Raw genomic sequence first — 20,740 nt, 5'->3', positions numbered from 1 at the left:
AAAAGGAGATGTCTTAGATGGGCAGCAAGCAAAATGTGCAGTTTAGTAACAGCCCAGATATAAAACCTGTCACGCATGGTGTTTCTGGAAAAAAGCACCTAGTCTTCCTGGCATGCATAGCAATGGAAAACAGTGGCAACAATCCAAGGGAAATCCTTGTTAGTTTACCTGGACGTAGGAAGACACTTGAAAAAAATCAAGCTCCAAAACAAAGTGGTGGCTGTGAATATAGAGATCATTGATTTTGTAAGACACAACTCATCCGGGTTTTTGAACAATTTTCAAATACCATGTGCCAGCAAAGACTCATGCAGACAAAATGCAATCTCTTCCCATCCACTGGAGATGAAAAGAGCAATAATAATTAGGCAATAATTACAGCTCAATTTTCTGGCAGTGACCAAAGTGGGATTTTATCTTGCATGTTTGCAATATGTGAACAAACATTCCTGGGAAAAAAGCACAACTCACCTGTCTAAACAGTTGACCAGGTTGGCATTCCTGTTCACCTTCATGACTATGAGTTCACTGACTTTTAGTTCCATCTTCCTCAGTCCTTGAAGCTGTATTTTCTTTATGGCCACCTAAAATAACATTGAAAATCAGTAACTCGAGAAGTTGGTGGCACGAGACCACAAGGCACATGGAGTGAGTGATTTTGCAATGACACAGCTGAGCTGTGCCAAACTGCCTTGTGATTAGGCACTGCAGTAATTAGGAACTGACATTCCAACAGCCCATTTCTCTGCTCCCTTGGGTACCAGTTACAGGACACGTGGGGCCACTGACATTTTGCCTTGACCACTTGGTAACAGCGGTGTCTCAGCTATCACCCACATACCTCTGACCACACTCTCTGCTGCTTTGTTTGGGACTCATAAGAAGTAATCCATGCATTAATACTCTGTGGATATATCTTGTGATATGGGCAGGGCTTAGGGCTTTCAGGGACGCCTTGCAGGTCTCTCCCTATGTGCAGTTCCCAAGTGCAGCACTGCGGGTGGCTAAGGAACTACCAGTAACTTTCAGATGCATTTGGTGACAGCCAGAAATGAGAATCCAGGACTCTGAAGCTGTAGCCCCAAAGAGCAGTGAGGTGCTCGAAGGCACCACCTTTGTTTTAGCAATGGAGAGCAAGTGAGCACGTCCTTCTCTGAAAGGAACCGCTGCCCTCCGTGCCTTCCTTCTGGCAGCTGAGGAGGACAAAGTCCCAAATGTGTTTTGTGGGCTGGCACCAGTCTGTGCTTCTTGTGCCTTTTCAGTACAGCTCTGCCCAGAGCTCCAGCCACAGCTCACACCAGAGGGGAAAGCCCTCGAGTGCAGCAGAGTCGGCAGGTGCTGTTGACATTTACCTCTCCTCCTGTGGCAGTGTCGAGTCCTCTATAAACATCTCCAAATGCCCTAGAAACAAAACAGAAGCAGAGAAAGGAGAAGCCACTTAGATCTTGCAGTGAAAGCCAGCCCACACAGGAGATCTGTGCTGTCAATGCCTAAGACCTGCAGGACACTGGAAGCATGGAGATGTCTTTGACAATGCCTTCTGAGCACACTTAGACATTCTGATCAGCACTGACAATCTAAGCCCAGTGCCTGAACACATTTGCAGCTTGTCAGACTTTACACTTGATACCTATTCCACCAGCAAAACACCTGATGCATAGTTTTGTACAATTAACATTGCTTGGACTCACCCACTGCCAATATTTTCCAGTTCAATGTATTTTAGAATAGGACTTTCCATCTTCACCATTCTCCCTGAGGGAAACAAAATGCAAGATGTTCACTTTAAAGCAGAGATCCCACCTTCTAGGATATACAAAAGGCAGCCCCACTGTCTGGAGCTCTGAGCCCTCTCTTGGTGGACAGCTGGCTAACAACAACAGGAACAGCAACTGGAACAACAAGAAAAGAACAGCAGGCCCACAGCACAAGTGGCTGGCACAGAGACTGATTTCTAGCATCCTTTGAAGTGAGAGACCTCTAGACAGCAGGCACACAGGGAAGCACAGGGAGATACATTCAGAGGAGACTGAGACCAGAAGAGAATACCTACCAAGGCAAGTAAGTTTGTCATCTAGAAACATTAAGGAGAGCTGGAACTAACAGTGCCTTTGTTTTCTTGGGAATAAACACTGTGCGATTTAGAAAAAATTTCCTGCTTGCTAAGATTAAATGCACCTGGACATCTAGAATCAATTCCTCTGAACAGATGGTGAAGTTCAGAACAGGAGGAATATTGCCAAGTGTTCCCATCTTTTTCACCTTGCAGCAGTTTGCCAGAAGAAGCCTCTGCGTTTGTAAACCAGAGCAGCTCATGCTAGAACAAATCCTGACGGGGCTTTCAGCATCAGGACCCTCACCCTTTATGAGCAGGCTGAGCCCAAAGACGCCCTTGCCCGTGCCCCGCGTGAAGAACCGCGCCGCTTCTCTTCACCCTGACAGCGCGGATCAGTCGCTCCCATTGCATTCGCCCTCTCAGCACCGCACACGTCCCCATCTTCCCAACTCGGCACGGCGGGCACGGGCACAGAGGACAGCAGTGCTCCTCAGGCGCCCCTGTGACACAGAGAGCTGCCCAGAGGAGATGCTGACCCTCCTGTGAGCCCAGGCCGTGCGAGGCAGAAGCCGGCCCAGAGCAGGGGCTGCTGCCTCAGGCAGCTCCGTACTGCAGCAGCCGGGCAGCAGCGGGACCCTCCCAGCTAAGGAAGGCTCCAGCCTCTGCATTCCCACAGCCCTCAGGGGCAGGGCAGCCACCACAACAAGGCTGGCAAAGCCCAAGCATGAGCACTGACAGGCACTGATGGGAAGAAGCCAGAGTGAGCCTGAGCCCCGGACAAGCTGTTGCCCCCATTCAGGACACAACAGGATGGGCTTTGAGATCAGCCACGCCAAGGTGCAGATCAGTGCCATTTTTGTCCCAGCAGGTGATGGTAGACACAGAATCCACTGGGCTCTCTTCTCAACCCTACCAGATCTTATCTGAGAGCACAGCACTGGCAGCTGTTAAGGACAAGAAGCAGATCCATTGGGTTGTGCTGCAGAATCACAAAGGGCTTGATGTGTTCTCCTAGAGACTGATCTCAGCAGGGCTTCTGCCAGTGGCTAGGACTCAAGCAGTCACAGCCTTCTGCTGATCCAGGAACAATCTCTGCTTCTGCCTTCGGCAGAGAGGGAAGCCCAGGCAAACTCCAGCCAGTCTAAGCTGCCATCAGAGGCAGCAGGAACACCCAGAGCTCTCTCTTGCTGCCTCGGAGCAATGCCAGCACTTCTGTGACACTAAACTCAACAGAACCCTGGTTCAGCTATGCTGACACGCGCACACAACACACTGTCCCTCAGATAAGAAAGATACCAGACGTACTCTGCTGCTCCAGGGAGTCACCCGCCATCTCCTGTTGCTGAGCAGCAGCTGGGTCAGCACGAGAGGTGAACCAAGGGCTCAGGCTCCACTTCTTCAGCTGGGGAGCAAAGGCTCTTTGGGACGGCGCTGCTGCTTCTACAGCAGCTTCAGTGTCAGAGTCAGTGTAGATCTGAGACAAGAAATGAGTTGATGTCAGGAAGGTGTGGCAGAGATTGCCCTGAAATACAAGAGAGATTGCCATTTGAAAGGCAAGCCCTTAGGAAGCTGCTGTCAGCCACATGCAGAGCTCTTCAACTGGATTGCTTTGGATGTCCACTTGTGAAACCAAATGGTTAAAAGCAAAGGCTGGTTTTACTCGAGTTCATAGCCAGTTTCTTGTTCTAAAGGATGACTGCAGCAACGACCGCTCCACTTCCTCCCAAAGACTCCTTTCCCCCTCCTAGGTCTGCAGATACATTTGCAGCTCCTCATTCTAATGTTCTACCTCCTGCCATGAAATTCTCTTTTTCTGCACCTTCCTAAGGACGTGCTTATCCTGCAGCATCTCTGGATGGTTCAGTTCCTGGGCCTCATGCCAGCCTCGGGGCTCTTGGTTGCCCGTCATTTGCTGGAACTCTCTGCAGGCTGCCAGGTAGGATGGCGACACTTCCACCTCAAGTCAAACAGAACAAAGCAGTCAGAGACTACAGCTTGTCTCCGTCAGCCAGGAGTCATTGACTGGGAAGAAAGTAAAGGAAAGGACAGGAGCAGATTCACAAGGGATACAGACAGCTTGTAGCTCGTATTCCAAATCTATGTGAGTGACCATGTTCACCTGCAAAAACACCTCAAGAAACAAGGTGACCTGGAAGAAGCCAGCAGGAGTTCATTCGGATGACTGCTGGCTAAATGGCCAGAGGAGAAATGCCACTGTCTAGAGCATCAGCTGAGATCCAGCAGAGCAGGAAGTGTCCTTGAGAGCAGCTCTGACAGAGGCCTCATCAGGATTGCACTCAGAGGCATCACCTACCCCCTTCTGCTCTGCACTGGAAAGGCAAGGAGGGCAGAAACCACCCACTTGGGTGACTGCAGTGCCTATTGCTATTTCACTCACTTGCTCTTCTAGAGACTTTTGCTCCTGAAGGAGGCGATTAATTTTCTCTTTGATGATTTTAATTTTTTCGTCTAGCCTCTTCTTCCTTGCCTTGGTCCTAGCCTCAATTTCCTGCAGCTCTGTCTGCATCTGTCCATCAATTTTCTGTAAAGAACAACAGAAAGTACTCACTTTCATGAGTGGAGTGGCTGCCATTCTTTCATTCACCTGTTTTTGTTGATTGCCCCTCTGCATAGGGAGATTCTCCTCTTGGATGTCTTCATTCCTCCTCTTCGCTGCCATGATGGCACTCTGAGCTTCAGGCAGCTCTTCTTGTGTCTCTGCCTTGTTCTGTACACACAAAAGCAGAGCAAGTGACTGAGAGCTGCCATCAAGCTCAGCTTTTCCTTCTTTTAGCCTCAAAATCACATTTATTCAGCCCCTTATTTCTGCTTCCCTACCCAGCTCTGTTTCCACTGTAACCATCGTGTCCCAGGGCTGATCTCTGCAGATTGCAAGGCTCTGTGCTTTCAGTGCCTGTGGGACTCCTGGCCTCCTCAGTCCCAGGAGCTCTGGTTTATGTCCCTCTTCCTGCCCTTCCCTCTGTCCCCTGGCCAGTCAGGCTTACCTGGCCATTCTCCTGTGGCTCTTCCACCTGCTGCCTCAGCTGCTCTTCCTGCTCTTGGGCAGGGAACAGCTCTCCCTGAGTCTGGCATGGCATCTCAGATGAGGCAGTGTGCTCCTGCTCTTTCTCTAGAAGCACCTGCACAGAAAGCAAGAGAAGATGGGTTTCAACTTCCCACATGCCCTTTGTGGGCCAAGACTCAAAGGCTGCTGGGCTCACACGTTCCCAAAGCACTGTGCTGCTGCTCTCCTGGGTCATTCTCTGCCCGAGGGGAGGCACAGATTCCAAAGTGCCCCTGGCCCTACAATCAGGGGCCATCTGGGACTGAAGCTCCAACAGCCTCTCAGGCAGCTGACAGGGAAGGAGTGGCATTTCTCAAGGGTCTGGTGAGAGCCTCCCTCTGCTTCTGCCATGTCCTGTTTGTCTTTCAGCAGTGACTGACACCCCTCCCTGTCCCACAGCTCCATCCTGGCTCTGCAGGGGCTTCCTGGGTGAGCTCACTCCTTGTGAGAGGCACTTCTGGAGTTCACCTTCTCTTCAGGCCTGCACCAGTATTCCTCCTTCCTGACATCCACACTCTTGTTAGAAAACCGGGTCATTCAGGAGATGAGGATGCATGCAAAGATCTCTGATGGAGATCACAGAACCTCTGTGGCCACCTCAGTATATGGAGGAGGACCAAGGTGTTTCTTCTCCCTCTTTTGTCAACTGAGAATTCTGACCAGCAGTAACAGAGTTTCTCATAAGGCCCCCTTAACGAATGCACTTACACAGCCCTGGGGATGCCAGTGAAGGAAACCCTGTGTCATGTAATGCGTGTACGAGCAAAGTCACCAGACCCCAGCTACAGCATGGGATAGTTCCACTCCCTTAGGACATGCAAAAATTTAAAGGATAAAAAGAAGGCTTCAGGGCACAAGAGGTTGGAGGAGGAAAACAGGAGGGTAAAAAACAATCATCTCTGGAGGGGGAAACATCTCTGCCTGCTCAGGATCCATCAGTGGAACTTGTCTCTACTCCTCTCCTGAAGGGATGCCTTTAGGTGAGCTTTGCATCTTCCAGTACTTTGGAGCAGAGCCAGGAAGATTCAAATAGATATATAGATAGACAGATCTCACTTTTATAATTTCTCTTTACAGTGCTGTGGTATTTACATTCTTTGAACACAGAGATATAATTCCCTCTCCTAGGTTTTTTTTTAAGGGAAGGTAGTGAGAAACTTAGAGAAGAAGAAAAAACAGTTATTATCTCTACTGGCTGTTCTTGTTTTTTAGTACATGAAGAATGTGTTCTAGTGATTGTTTACTGAAAGTGATTTGTTAATTGGATTTTAGTGATAGTTGTTTAGATTGATTAGCTAATTAGGTAAAAGACTGTGTGGAGACAGTCACGAGTTTTTCTTTAGTGTGTTTTTACTGTAATATCTCTTTAGTAAAGTTTTGATATAGTACTAGTGTAATATAACATAGCTTAAGAAAGCATTTGTTTAGCCTTCTAAATCATAGAGCCAAAGCACATTATTCCCCACGGGGGGGTCACCCTGAATCAATACTGTCCTTTTTGTTGCTACACACATCAGCACTCAGTAGCAGTGCCCCAATCAGCAGCCATCCTGAACTTGCTCTCCTTTTGTTTCAGTAACCCACACTCTTGGGGAATCTGGAGCGTGTGGGTCCTTATGGAATGCAATCAGACCCAGAGCATTGCCCTGGGAACTGCACTCTTTGTGCATCTGTGCTCGGGCAAGTTCTTCGCTTGGACTCGACCACACTGATGGTGCTGAAGTGGCTGGAGTCAGAAATGCAGCCCAGCCCCTCCAGCTCCTCTAATCTCTGAGCACCAGCTGGAATGCAAGGGCATTGATTTCCTGCTCAGTTCCCAAACACAACACACACTGATTCCCTGGGCTGCCAAAAGACATGGGAGCCGTTACCCTGAAAGTGATGTGTTTCTGCCAGTGCTGGAAAAGGGCAGGAAAGATTGAGAAAAAGCTCCCTTGCTCCCTGGAGAAGGAGTAATTACACAAGGCTTCTCCTTCTAGCAAACAAACAAACAAATAAATATGAAAGTGTTACCTAGTCCAGTGTCTAAAGCACTTGGATGCAGTGAAGGGATGTTTGGCAGGGAAACAGCCCTTGTGCTGAGCATTGGCTCTATGGATCTAAGGCAGGGATCTATCAAAGTCTGCCTGAAGGTCCCTCATGAGCCCCCATTGTCCAGGCTAAAGCTCCCTCAGCCCCTCCTCCCTGGCCTTGAGCTGCACCCCTTGCCCAGCTCCCCTGTCCTTCTGTGCACACGCTGCAGCCCCTCCATGACTCTCTGCTTCCCAGGGCCCACAGCTGCACACAGCACTCCAGCTGTGGCCGCAGCGCTGCCCAGCACAGGCCACGCTCACTGCCCTGCTCCTGCTGCCCCGCTGCTGCTGGCACAGCCACCATGCCCTGGGCCTGCTTGGCCCCCTGGCCCCACTCTGCCTCATCTTCAGCTGCTCACGGCCGCCAGCCCTGCGTCCTTTGGGCCCACGCAGCTCCCCAGCCACAAAGGTGCCCATTGCACTTCAGATACTGCAGGCACCATTGCAAGGTGTACATCCTGGGTTTAGCATTACAGTACAGCAGTCAAGGACTTGCAGTTTTGCTCCCACTCTAGGCTCCAATGCAGTTTTCAAAGCAAACTACACAATAGAAGGTATCAACAGACACATGCAGTGTCTGGTTTTTGCCTCAAAAGAAAGATTCAGAACTAATCCCTTTGTTTCTTTTGCCACACTAGACAAGAATGGATCCCCACAGTTTCATGGACAACACAGTCATCTCCTTGCAGCTTATCAAAGACCAAGAAACAGGCAGACTCAGAGCACCTGTCTGCTCTGCTACTGGCTGCTCTGCCTGAAGAGGCGAAAGAGCAACCTGGCAACAAAGGCAGCAAAATCCCTGACTTCAAGCAGCAACTCTACATGCCCAGTGTGTCTCTGAAATACTCCCAAGTAAGCACACCCAAGAAGTTTGTGGGGGAAAAAGCACCACCAAGAGCTTTTGTGGTCAGATCAACATTTTTTTGTGCCTGCAGCAACTTGGCCAGTCTGTGCAGGGGGTCGGGTCTCTCCACGCCACAGTGTCCCCTGTGTATCCGACAAGGCTGAGCACAGTGTCTTCGACATGCTCCCTGCTCTGGGATCAGGGAGCCTTCGTGCTTCAGGCTGGCCCCTATCAAAATGCCAGGAAGCTGGTGCCTAAACATGACAGACCAAAGCCCATTGTCCAGCTGTCACAGGCTGGGAGCAATCACCAGGCCCTGGCAGGACTCCAGCACTCAGCATCCTTAGCCAGCAACAGCAAGTGCTGGCTGGTCAGAAACTTGCAGCTCTGCCCTGCACTAAAGACAGCAGCACACACAGAATGTTCAGGCTGTGGTGTGAGCACAGCTGGAGGCTGGCGCTCATCCACCTCATCTGCCTCCTCTTCGGCCTCCTCTCCATGAGCAGAGGGAGCCAGGGGAGAGACTGCTGTTGGTTCTGTGATCTGTGCACAGACAGCAGTGTGAGGGACAGAAAGTTACCTATAATTTATAACCTTAGTTCTATTCAGCACTTTATTCTATTCAGCTCTACTTCTACAACCAGCTCTGCTAAGGACAAATCAGAAACTTTGGTAACAATGGGATTCTAAGTTACTACGACTAAATTTAAATGGGCTAATTCAACAGAATTGCTAATAGTTCTGAATTAGACATTACACCCTGGCTACTATCAAGAAGCAACATTCTCTCTGCAACATGAGCTTTTCATTCCTTGAAAGTTCTGAAATGGAAAATTAGGAAATAGCCAGAGATGCCTTTGTTATTGCTGCTGCAGACATGAAAATGGATTTTCTTTCAGCCTACCCAGCTGGCCCTCTACACTCTAGTGCCACAGGCCAAGCTCACAGCTTGCTCTACAATTCCTAAGCACCAGGAACATGAAATGTTCCTGTCTCACTCACCTCAGGATCAGCACCTCTGAATACACGCTTCAGGTGACCTGGAGTGGGCAAGGGAAACAGAACAAGTGCTGTGAGAAAACTGCCTGGGCTGCTGAATCCCACAGAAGAGAAGAAGTCAACCCAAACAGAGGTTTGGTATTTTTCTTTATCAACATCCCTCCACGTGACATAGTTCTTTCACACAGCCAGTAAGAGATCAGGACAATAATCTTGGTTGTGCCTACACTTCGGCCTGTTCAGCCAGCAAATGAATACAAACATGATCAAGAAAATGCAAATTGTTCTTTATCACTCAATGCTTCTGTTCTGTCCAACAGATAAAGCAGATTTTGTTCTCTTGTCTTTCAGGTATTTAAAAAAAAAAAAAAAAAAGTTGCATGCACTAATTCCCATTAAGTTGCTGAAAAGAGTCACCCAGAAAAGCTTGCCCCAAATTCCCCTGAGCTGTGGCAGTTCTATTGTGAAACAGCACAGCAGCAGCTCCAGGCTCAGGAGCAGACACTCACTGCTTTGGCGGTTGCACTTCACTGCAAAGGGAATCACTCTTTTAGCACTCAGTCAAGGGACAAAACGGACAGTCAAATCCTTTCATTACAAAATTTGGAATAAAAGAAGCTTTCTCTGAGTTCTGGGGAGAACTACAAAGTCTTTAGAAGGCCTTCTGAGAAGCCTCCCAGTCTGCATTTTGGAAGTTGTCCGGCTTGACCCAGCAAAGAGAGGAAATGACAGACTCTGCTGCCACAGATTCTCCCATGGAGGGAATGGAAGCCCTGCAGGTTCCCCTGCAAATGCTGCCCCTGTGGCTACAGACACCCCCTTTTTAGCTGAACCTCTTGACAGGAGCTTTATCAAACCAGAGGCATCCTAATGGTCTTTCTCTTTCAAAATCAGAAACTCAGCCACCAAGAAAGAACAGGAAGACATAAAAAAGCCAGGTTAGGATATACCCCAAACTAAGCAGAAGGGAAACCTCTACTTACATGCAAAATGTGTAACGTAATACACAGAAAAAGAAATGCCATAGGCAGCAAAAGCTGCTTTAGCCAGATGATGAAACATTGTAACAGGGTTGTATGAGTTTTTCTAAACTAGGAAAAACAAGGCTCTTGTCAGTGGGCAGGCGCCCACTGACAAAGGCGCCAACCAGGACAGTTCTCCTCAACTGAGCAAGCACTAGGGCTGCTCTGACACTCAGGCCTTCCGTGCACCAAGGCAATCTTCTGATGTCACTATGACAAGTTGGCAACCATGCCCTGACATCACAAAGCAAACACTCCATGTTGGTCTGTGAATTTATGCAAAGCAATAACCAACCTTCCCTACAGAAAACACAAAAGAGCCTGGGAAGTTCTTCTCTGTCACAAAGCAGCACAAATTCCCTTCATGGGCCAAGCGCTGTTGTTCAGGGGATCCAAGAGGAACTCCAGGAGTGCCCCAAGAACCTACAGCCTGTACCCCAGCTCAGCCCTCAGATGGGACTCAAGCAAAGGAAACCAGACCAAGAAATGGCCCACAGCATTGCACATGCGAGAAATGACTCTCACTTTTAACATTTTAAAGGTTTAGTAAACCTTAACAAAGGACTGACTAAGGAAAAATTGCAGCATTGGGAGTCTCTGTGACTAGCAGCCATGTGCTCATCTATAAAAAGGATACTCTGCCTTTTATACTCTCAGCTCCTCCAAAAGTTTTGTCATTCAACTCTTTCTCTGCTGTTCATAGGTGGAGATTATTTTCTTGCATCCTGACTGGAGGCCAGGTGTTGTTACAACCTGCCTGCTGGTCACAAGCCAGCCCTCCCCAATGCCCTGACTCCCAAGGCTATTACAAGGGGGACGGGAAAGAGGACTATGGGAGGATGTATTACAATACCATCATTACACATTTGAACATCCACATAACATCTACTTCTTAATTGTCAGAGCCAACCATTGCATTACTCGTCTAGAACACACAGAACCAGGAGAGAAGCCACTGTTGGCATCACAGCTGAAATGCTTCATAACAAATCTCCTCACATATTTGCACCTTTATTGGACATGCCCAGGGCTCCGGTGCATGTACATCTCTGCCTTTCTTTCCCTTTGGCAGCAGTCGAACTGGCAGCATCTGCCTGCCAGCAGCAGCTGCTCCAAGCTGGGAACGCCGCTGGCGGTGCTGATTTCCAGAGGCTTCTGTGTGCCAGGGGAAGCCAAGGCAGGAGCGGGTTGAACGGTGCTGGCGCTGCTGCTGCTCTGTGCCAGAGAGCCCCGGCTGGGCAGGGCACGGTGCCCACTGTGCTGCGGGCTCCTTCTGCTGCCACAGCTGGGCACACCTGGCAACAAGGCATGACAACTTGTGGGCAAGCCAATGGGTGTCTGGGGCTGCACTGCTCTGCGCACACCCAGCACACCTGCAGCACAGAATTTCAACCCTCAAACAGGTAAACCAAAGGGAAACAGCTGGAAAAGATTTCATTTCAACCATTCTTTATGCTTCAATAGAAATGACCAAAATGAAAGTTACTGAGCAGGGCACGATCCACACTGCCAGCTCAGTGTGAGAAAAGAGGCATTACTTTATTTCAGTTCTGGGTGTTTGAGGAATCACTTCCCCGAAACATGCACACCCACGTGTTAGTATCCACAGAACTAAGACATTACTTTCATTTCTTTTATTCATTACTTTGCTCAAACTCACAGGCTAAACATTCTCACAAAGTATTTGACATGTTTAAATCACTTCCCCAAAATTACTGACATTTAGAGTAGGGGTCTCTTGAGGGTCTCTAGTGGTCATGTGGTGAACATCCCGTTCCTCAAATTCTCCTTCCACGGTTAAGAGCCTTCTTCTCCTTGAATGCATTGCAGCTACCTCCTCAGTAGGCTCACTGTCTTTATTCTCAAGGCTAAGACATCCACTTGCACACATTAACCACTGGTGTGAGGGAAGGTACAACTAAGCACTGCCTGGTAAAGCTTAACAAATTCACAATTTCTTGCAGGTCAACACTTCCCCAACATCTCTCGTTCCTTCTCTGGGAATCAAACACAAGCATTTTGTGATCACTGAGCCCAAGGCGCCTCCAGCCCTCCTGTCACCCAGCAGCCCTTCTCTCCTCACAAACAGCAGCTCCAGCAGTGCCTTCCCTCACTGGCTCAGTCACAGCTGTGTCAGGAGTTCTCTGTCACACACTCCAGGACCATCCTGGACTGTTTGCTCTCCGCTGCACTCTGTTGCCAGCAGACATCCCCACCCTGTTCCATGCCCTGTGCAGAACCCTGCACCTGCTGTCCATGGGCACCTGGAAGGGCAGGCACTCACGGCAGAGATGCACCAGCTGCCCTGGGCAGGAACCAAAACCCTCTGGGGGCACAGCTGCTGGCCTGGGTCTGGCACAGCTCTGCACGCCCCACTCCTCACGGGCTCTGGGCTGGAAATGCAATTGCACTTTCTGCCTCATGGAGAAACACCAGGACTGCATAAACAACGGCCAGCAGGCCACATCCCAAAGGCACTGCAGCATGGAGCTGAGAAGGAAGAAGACTCTTCCCCAATTCCTAACCATACCAAAACCACCATCATTGGGACTTTTAATCTTCTGAATGTAGAGTTGATTCACAGGATGTCAAGGGAATCTTCCAATGGAGTTGAAGTTTGGTAGGGTTTTTATTCTGAGTCCTACTCAGACTGTTGATTTGAAAATTTATTTTAAAATATTTTTTTAAAGGCTGTGCAGTCATATGGTTTTGTTCTAGTACCAAAATGGCTAGATGAAATGTACTGGCATTTTAATGACATCCAAACGGATTAGTCTGTAAAAGCTTTCCTGCAGAATAGCCACTAAACAAGAAATGAAAATCTGTGGACTGTTGACTTTGCAAATTTCTGCTAAACTTATCAGACAATGAGGCACTTTCAGTTAGATCATAGAGCAAATTAATTCCTATGGATACCTTGATTTGGATAAACCTGTTGATTTCAAATGAAAACTGCCAGCACATACTAAGTGGAAATCTGCATACTCACTTCTATGAGCTCTGAATTTTTAGATAGTCATTGTTTGCCATATTAACAAAAATTAACATTCTGGCTATTTTTTTTACCTACAGCCAGCTCTTCAACACTCTTTGTAACATCAGAGTTTATAGCAATGTGAACCATGGGTTGGTGGAGCATTGCAGAAGGCTCCTATGCCAGCACTAAATGTTCACATTTACCATGGCATCACTTCTTGCCTTTAATTCCAAGCTACAGCTCAGTCCCTGCAGTATAGATTCACACTTGTAGTCTGTATTTGCAGCTGGTTCTTACTTCCCTGTCCAGAATAAAATCATGCTTGGATCTCAAATCAAAATAAACAAGGAGAGAGTCAGGTTCTGGATAGGTATAGCAAGAACTAAGATATTTTTTTGCTGAAGGCTCCCAGGTGCCTCTGGATGGGGCTGCTCTGGAGCTGCTGTGGGGCTGTGGCGCTGCTGGGGCAGCCCCTGAGGGGCTGGGGCGCTGGCAAGCCCTGGGCAATGGGCTGGCAGAGGCCACAAGCAGCCCCCCGGCAGCTGCGCGCCCTGTTCCTGCCAGAGTTGACTTGCAAGAGGGACCCTGGGCACTCTGGAACTGACAGCATCAGTGTTGTTGGAAACCCAAATGCAGGGAAATCTCAGACCTTTGGTCTTGTCAGCAAAGCTTAGAATTAAACACAGGATTTGATCAGAGACCTTGGAAAGGGCTTCCAAACTTAGGTGCTAGAAACGAGAATGTGGATTTCTAGTTTATTATAGCAGAGACACGGGGAGGAACGTTGAAGTGGAGGAAAGTTTAGAGGTTTAGTGCTGAAGATCTAGAAAAAGTAAAAGTAGTTACAATGGTAAACAAGAAGCTTAGGATGCAGTGCTGTATGTTTGTGTGTCATAACATGATTGGCTAAGGAGGCTTACACTGTAACATGAGTCCCTAAGACGAAATATTGAAGGATTGGGTCCAAAACATAAATATCCTTGTTGGCCATGTCTTCTTGGCCAAGAAATCCTTCAAAGCTCTTGTAACTACAAGTCTTGTGGGCCTTGTGAGCCATGCAGTGCAGATGTGAACCAAATTCACCCTTCCTGTCTATGTAGAAGAGAAGAAAAAGCAATGGCATCATCTAAAACACTCAGAGGTCTGCTCTCTAGCTCATTCCAAACTCCCTCAAATCCCCCAAAGTGGGATTTAGCTACAAAGAGATGACAAGGACTCTTAGTGCTGGCTCTTTGACTCCAGAGCGGCCGCTTTAGAATCTTTCACATGAGCCTGTGTAATCATGTGCCAGAAATGGATCATTTGAAGAAACTTTCCCAACTGACTTGCATGGAGGTTTCTTTGAAGGGTATTTGAGGAGAAAGGCTCCCAGCAGAGGTCTGGGCTTTGGCCTAGCTGTGTCCCCTAGAGCTAGACCCAATTTTGGGGCACATTTGGAGACCTCATCCGTGGGTGGATGGACCACTGAGGATTTTCCCAATTGCTGGGAATGGTTCTCCAGGTCCCTGGTGTAAAACGGGGCTCCCCAGCACCTGCGCATCTGCAAGATGATAAACAATTGTCTTGGTTTGAAAAGAGAGGTGTCTGCTAATGAAGGCAGAAGGCTTCTCTGAAATGGAAAATGTAAATCTCCTCCCTTCAAATGATTCTAATTTAGAAATTCAAATGCGCTCAGGGAAAGATATGGGGATAGGACTGAGCCCGCAGTGCCGGGCAGCGTTTGCTGATGCTCTGAGCCCTTCCTAAAGACCCTGTTGGTCTGTTTAGACACCTGGGACCAGGCATTCCTTCCAAGCTGGGCCACTTTGGCTGGGCTGGGGGCGGCCCCAGGGCAGTAGGCAGTGTTTGCAAGGGCCCTGGGTGGCACGCAGCAGCACGGTCTCTGTGCCATGGAATGGAACCCGGTGACCAAGGGCCCTTTGTGACACGTGGGAAATAGAAGCTTGCCTGGCTGCTGGGAGCGCACAACGGGGCAGAACGGGACAGAGCGGTGCCGTGAGGAGTCCTCGCACTGTGCACCCGTTCCTGTCTGACCCGGAGCCTTTCCGAGGCGTTCTTGCTGCAGCTGAGCTCGAGGCCAGACCACAGAACTTGGTGACCTGTGGCCTTCCCGAGGCTTCTCTTCAGCAGGTGCACACACAAATCCAGTCATTATCATGGAGCAGAGATCCCTGAAAGTGACCAAGGTGGCCTGGGGGAAAGAGGAGGAAGAAGGCCCTGGAGCTGCCCCAGAACATGAAACCAAAGCGGTGGTGCCGTTTCAGCTGCCGCAGGAGGGTGAGTGGCAGAGCTGGGCCACAGGGTTGGTGCCTGCAGCCAACTTGGCACCATTCCATCCCATCCCATTTTATCCCATCCCACCCAATCCCATCCCATTCCCATGGACAGGACAGAAGAGGGGCCAGGCAGACACCCCACAGTGGCCCTGCTCCATCCCCTGGGGCATCCTGGGGCTCTCCCTGCCTGGGGAGCACAGGGCTGGGCCACGTTCTCCAGCCTCTCCCGCAGCCCCTCATCTCTGGCTGCGCTCGCTCTTTGCCAGATGCAGCCCTGGAGCGCACACAAGAGCAGGAGTCCAGCCGTGGCCGCTTCCGCAGAACAGCGCAGGTACCTGCAGCCACCCCCACTTGGGCTGGGCCTGCTGTCCCTGCTCAGCCCAGCACCGTGTGTGCAGCACTCCATGCAACATCCCTGGCTTCTTGCCCTTCTCCTACAGTTGGTCAGCAAATTCATCAAGAGAATGCAGGAGGAAGAGACCATCGCCACAGGCACTGGGCTCAGACCATACTCTCCCATCTTCCAAACCAAGCCCAGTGCGGCCCTCCTGTGTATGCTTGTACAGGAAGATTTTTACGATCCAAACCAAGTAAGCAGCTTGTGGCCAGGGTTTGATCCTCCCAGGATTTGCTTGGCCTCCCAAGCCACGCATGCTGGTTGCTGTGAGCCTTTGGGGCCACATAGCAGTGGGCTGGGAAGGGAAGCATTTCTCTGGGGAAGCTGGGAACATTGCTCCCTCTGGCAGCTTTCCAAGTCTCCTGCTGCATTATCCAGGTGCCCGCCATGGTGAGGTTCATCCACCAGTGGATCATGGCCAATGATTGTGACGAGCACAGGCTGGACAATGCCCTGCTGGATCTCGCTGAAGCACAGCCACATGACGCAGTGATGACGCTCCTGCGTGTGGCCCCGTCCTGTGACAGGTATGGGGCCCACCTGCCCACAGGGCTCAGGCCTCCCCAGCCCATCGCCCTGTATACATCCTGGCCCAGGTGTGTGACCAGCAGAGACTTCCAGGGCCCTCTGGGTGCTGCCTTTCCCAGCCCTGGCACGTCAGCCCCTGAGCCTGCTGCCGTGCTCCCTCCCTGCCCCTCAGGGCTCTGTCCCCACAGGGCTGGGCTGCCTGGCTGCTGCTGGCAGGGGGCAGTGGGCAGAGGCAGAACTGGCATCCAGCTCAGCTCCCTCCGGTGCTGTGTCTGAGACCCCCCTGAGACACAGCTCTGACCCCACAGAGCTGCCATGGCCATGTGGAAGACCATCATGGGCTCAGCCAGGACTGCGGAGCTGGCGCAGCTGATCCTCCTAGATGTGCTGGGGAGCTGGCCAGAGTACAGCACCTGCACCTCCGATGGGGATGAAACGGGTGTCTTTGCCCTGGCTGTGAGTTTCTGCAGCTGGACTTTGCAGGCCCCAAGGCTGCCTCTCCAGCAGCTCTCCATCCTCCTTCCCCCACTGCATCTCCCTGCCTCAGGCGCTGGCCTGAAACCTGGCCCAGGGGCAGCATCAGGCCCACCAGGCCCCGTGCTCCCCATGCATCTCTCTGAGCACCTCCCTGCCACGCTCGGGCCGTGCCACACGCACACCTCGGCACTGAGCGCTGTCTCGGGGGGCTTTGTCCTTTGTAGGCAACCATGGTGATGTGGAAGATCCTCCAGGTGCCCTGTCTCCCACGGATCTTGAAGGTGTATTTCCCTCGCCTGTTTGTGCATCTCCTCTTCCAAGTGTTCTTCAGCACTCTGGATATGCCAGAGGAGGTCGATAGATTCTGGAAGGCATGCCAGGAAGAGCACGGCCTTGCCACCAGCCCCAACAGGTGCTCCATGCCACTCCTCCTGTCCCTGCCACGTGGCCTGCCAAGGAGCCAGTGCTGCCAGCGTGACCTGGGCTTTGCTGTGCACACAGGTTTGCTGTGCGCACCCTGAAGTCCCTGCTCTGCCTTGTCCGCTGCGAGGATGTGGTGGTGGCAATGGAGCGCAGGTGTGCCTGGGACACGCTGCTCTCTCTTGACACTCACCACTTTGCCGTGGCTCTGCTTGCCAGGTGAGACCCCCTTCTCCCCACTGCCTCTGCCATTGCTGCTCTGTGCCCAGGTGGCCACAAAGTGTCCGTGGTGGCCATGGGCCAGAGGGCCTTGTCACTGAGGGACGGCCAAGCAGACTGGAAAAGGCTGGCAGAGGAGGGTGCCCATGAGCAACCAACTCCCAAGTGGCCCAGGTCCCCTTGCTGGAAAGGTGGTGGGGGAAGACGAGAACTCTGTGAGTCACTCGTGGGAGAGTTTTGCCCCACAGGCTCAGGGTCTTGTTTCCTTTTCCTCTTGTCAGAATCATTTGCCATTCAGCCATCCACTTTTGTTCCGCGGTTGCATTCTACCTGCTCGCCCTGCTCGGCAAAGAGATGCCATACTGGGATTTCCCTGCCCTGGCATTCCTTGTGGAGGTGAGCCTGATGGCCAGCGCTGCCTGGCTGAGCGGCCTCCCAGCCCTCTGGCCTCTCGCAGCCACAGCTGCCAGGAGGGTGCCCGTGCCCTGTGCTGCTGCCTGGGCCCGGCCCTGTGCGTTCCTGGGCTCCTGCCAGCCGGCTCCCCTGTCACTGCCCTGTGCCTTTCAGGTTCTCGAGTGCCTGGACTTGAGGGAATGCAGTGACAGTGTTCTGGAGATCCTGGCACAGAACCTGCAGAGCGAGCACATGGCCAGGCGTTACTTGGCACTCCGAGGCCTCGTAGTGCTGGGCAAGAATCCCTTGATGGTGAGAAGGGGGCAGTGGCTGAAGCCGTGCAGGCAGCAGCGTGGGGCTGGGCAACGCAGTCGCTTGGCCTTGCCTGGGCTCGGGCGCTGGGGCAGCTGCTCCCAGCTCTCCTGCCTCCCGCTTCAGCTGCCCCAGTGCTTCAGGACAGGCCTTTGGCCTCTGGGCCCTGCGGCAGCCGGGCAGCCTCTCACAAAGTCGTGTTCCGCACAGGCTGAAAAAATGTGGAGCCTGACTGAAAGGCTTGTGGAGCTCCTGCAGGAAAATGATAGCGACATGATCGGGATGACCATTCTTCTTTTAAGATACTTGCTCCTGGATGATGGTGCCCTAATACCCACCCCCATTGCCCTGCAGCTGGCTGAGGCGCTCCTGCCACTCTTTGACCATGTAAGGCTCTGTGCCCACAGCCACGGCCACTGGCTGCTGCCCGGACACTTAGTGCCCTGTGGAGATGCAGGCCTGTGCCCTGGGGGGCCTGAAGCAGCTGATGCTCAGGTATTTTGCCTTTTCTTTCATTCAGGATGATAGCCAGGTGCAGCTGAGCTCCATGTGTGTCTTTCAAGAGATTCTGGACTCATTAACCAAAGATGGAAGAAAGGCCCTCAAGTCCCACGTGCGTCAGAGCCTGGTCCCACTCTACTTCCACTGCCATGATGAAAATCAGATTGTTGCTGAGGTGAGCACTTGTGGCCGGCTGCTGTCCACCTGGGAAGGGGCTGGGCTGCCTCCTGCCCTGGCACCTTGCGGGCTGCAGCCTCCTCCAGGCTGTGGCACTGGGATGCTCCTGGGCCCTGGCCTGTGGGGCCATCTGTGCATCTCTGCTGCTCTCCAGGCATCCTGTGTAGTACTGTATTCTGCAGCCAGATTCCTGAAGAGAAGGAATCTCGAAAAAGTGCCAGAGGTGGATGAGACATGGAGGTTCGGCGAGAGCCTGGTAAGAGCAGCCAAGAATCCTCAGCCTGGAGAAGGGCCCTGAGGGCGGTGCTCAGTGTGCGGGGCCGGGCAGCTGTGCTCCTGCCCGCTGCTGCGGCCAGAGGACGCGCGGGCTCTTCTCCCGGCTCCCGTGGGCCTGAGTCGGGTGCCTATGGAGGCCCGGCCCGGCGGGGCTGCGGGGCGGCACCGCGGCTCCCCGGGCAGCAGCCCGCCCTCTGCCCCCTGCCCTCGGGAGCCCTTGGCCAGCGGCTGCGGGCCGCGCCTCAGGGCTGTGCGGGCAGGGGAGGCCGGGGCTGGGCGCAGACAGCGCCCGGCCCAGGAGCTGAGCCCGCGCCAACCCTTCCCTCCTGCCGCTCTCTGCAGCTGGCAGAGGACAGGAGCAGAGCGGCCGAGCATCTGCGCCGGGCCCTGCGCTACGTGGAGAGCCCACAGGAGCCCCTGCGAGAGGCGGCCGTCCGGTTCATGGGTGAGTCCCGAGTCCGGGCTCCCTCCCCGGCCCGGCCCGCCGCAGCTCGGCCCCAGCCCCGCCTGCTGCCCCGGCAGCGCCAGCCGCTCTTGGCGCCGTGGAGCCCCGCCTGGCCCGGACATTGCTGCTGCCGCCCTCTGGCAGCCGTGCCCTGGGGCGGCAGCGTGCGGCAAGGGCCGGGCTGAGCCCTGCCGGGCCAGCAGCCCGTGTGGCCACAGCGCCGGCAGCGCCGCTGGCAGGGAGCTGTGCCGCTGGGGCCGTGACAGGCTCTGTGCTCACAGGCATGGCCGGGCGGCACCTGAGGGGGCAGCAGCAAGAGCTGCAGCTGATCTGCACTGGTGAGTGAGTGAGGGCAGCGGGCTGACAGCAGGGACTGCCAGGGGGAGCTTGTAAGCCCTGTCCCGGCTGCGGAGAGCTCTGCTCCCGATGGCAGAGCACACGGAGATTTCAGGGCGACGTGGGCCGTTCCTGGCCAGCAGCTTCAGGCTGATCCCCTTGCTCCCTGCTCCCTCCCGGCCACGGCAAGAGCTGGCTGGGATGGTCCTTTGCAGGAGGCTCTCCTGGGCTCCCGGCAGATCCGGCTCTGACCGTGCCTCTGTTCCTCTCTCTTGCAGCCCTGGAACGCCTGACGGAGGACACGAGCAGTGCCGTGTCAGAGCTGGCACTTCAAACACTGCATGTCCTCCGAACAACACCGCATGGCCGATATTCCATCTTCCAGAGGCTGCACGATCAGCTGCACAGGGCATGGATCACTCTGCCTCGTCTCTCGCGGCTCAGCTGGCTGCACTGCTGGAGCTCTGAGGACAGCTGATCTGGGAGGGTCTCTTAGCTGGTGCAGCCTGAGCCAGTGGGGATTTTTACTTTTCTTTAAGATTTTTCTTTTCTACCGTTCTAATTTTTACCCTCTGTAAATATAGACCGTGTTATAATATACACACTCTCACGAGATTTTCTTTGCTGCCCAGGGTCCGTAGGGCATAGGGGAGGAGGGGAAAAGGGTGCTTGTGCTCACCCAGCTGCCCAGGCGTGCAGTGCTGCAGGGGAAATGGCCAGAAGCCCCTTGGCCTTTGGTGGTTCTGATGAAGCCTTTGTGCAGCCCACAGAGCGGCTGGGCAGGGGCCGGAGCTGCGGGGATCCCTGCCGGAGCGGTGCCTGGAGATGGCCACAAGCCCTGTGCCAGGCAGGAAGCGCCAGCCGTGTCCTCCTGCCCGTGTGCTGCTGGCTGCCTTGCTGAGGGCTCCCAGGTGCCTCTGGACGGGGCTGCTCTGGAGCTGCTGTGGGG

At 52.7% G+C, this 20,740-nt stretch overlaps 1 protein-coding gene across 1 annotated transcript; it reads left to right on the top strand.

Annotated features, from left to right (window-relative positions):
• Positions 1-2,866: 2,866 nt before the first annotated feature.
• Positions 2,867-20,527, top strand: LOC141729586 (uncharacterized). The gene is made up of 4 exons (XM_074544288.1): positions 2,867-2,924; positions 19,063-19,455; positions 19,737-19,793; positions 20,070-20,527. The coding sequence occupies exons 1-4, from the start codon at positions 2,867-2,869 to the stop codon at positions 20,267-20,269; spliced, it is 708 nt and encodes a 235-aa protein (XP_074400389.1). The 3' UTR covers positions 20,270-20,527.
• The last annotated feature ends 213 nt before the right edge of the window (positions 20,528-20,740 follow it).

Source organism: Zonotrichia albicollis, chromosome 7 (assembly GCF_047830755.1).
Source record: "Zonotrichia albicollis isolate bZonAlb1 chromosome 7, bZonAlb1.hap1, whole genome shotgun sequence".
Taxonomy (NCBI): Eukaryota; Metazoa; Chordata; class Aves; order Passeriformes; family Passerellidae; genus Zonotrichia; species Zonotrichia albicollis.
The sequence above is the reverse complement of the archived record's forward strand: the minus strand, read 5'-3'. Positions and strand labels throughout refer to the sequence as shown.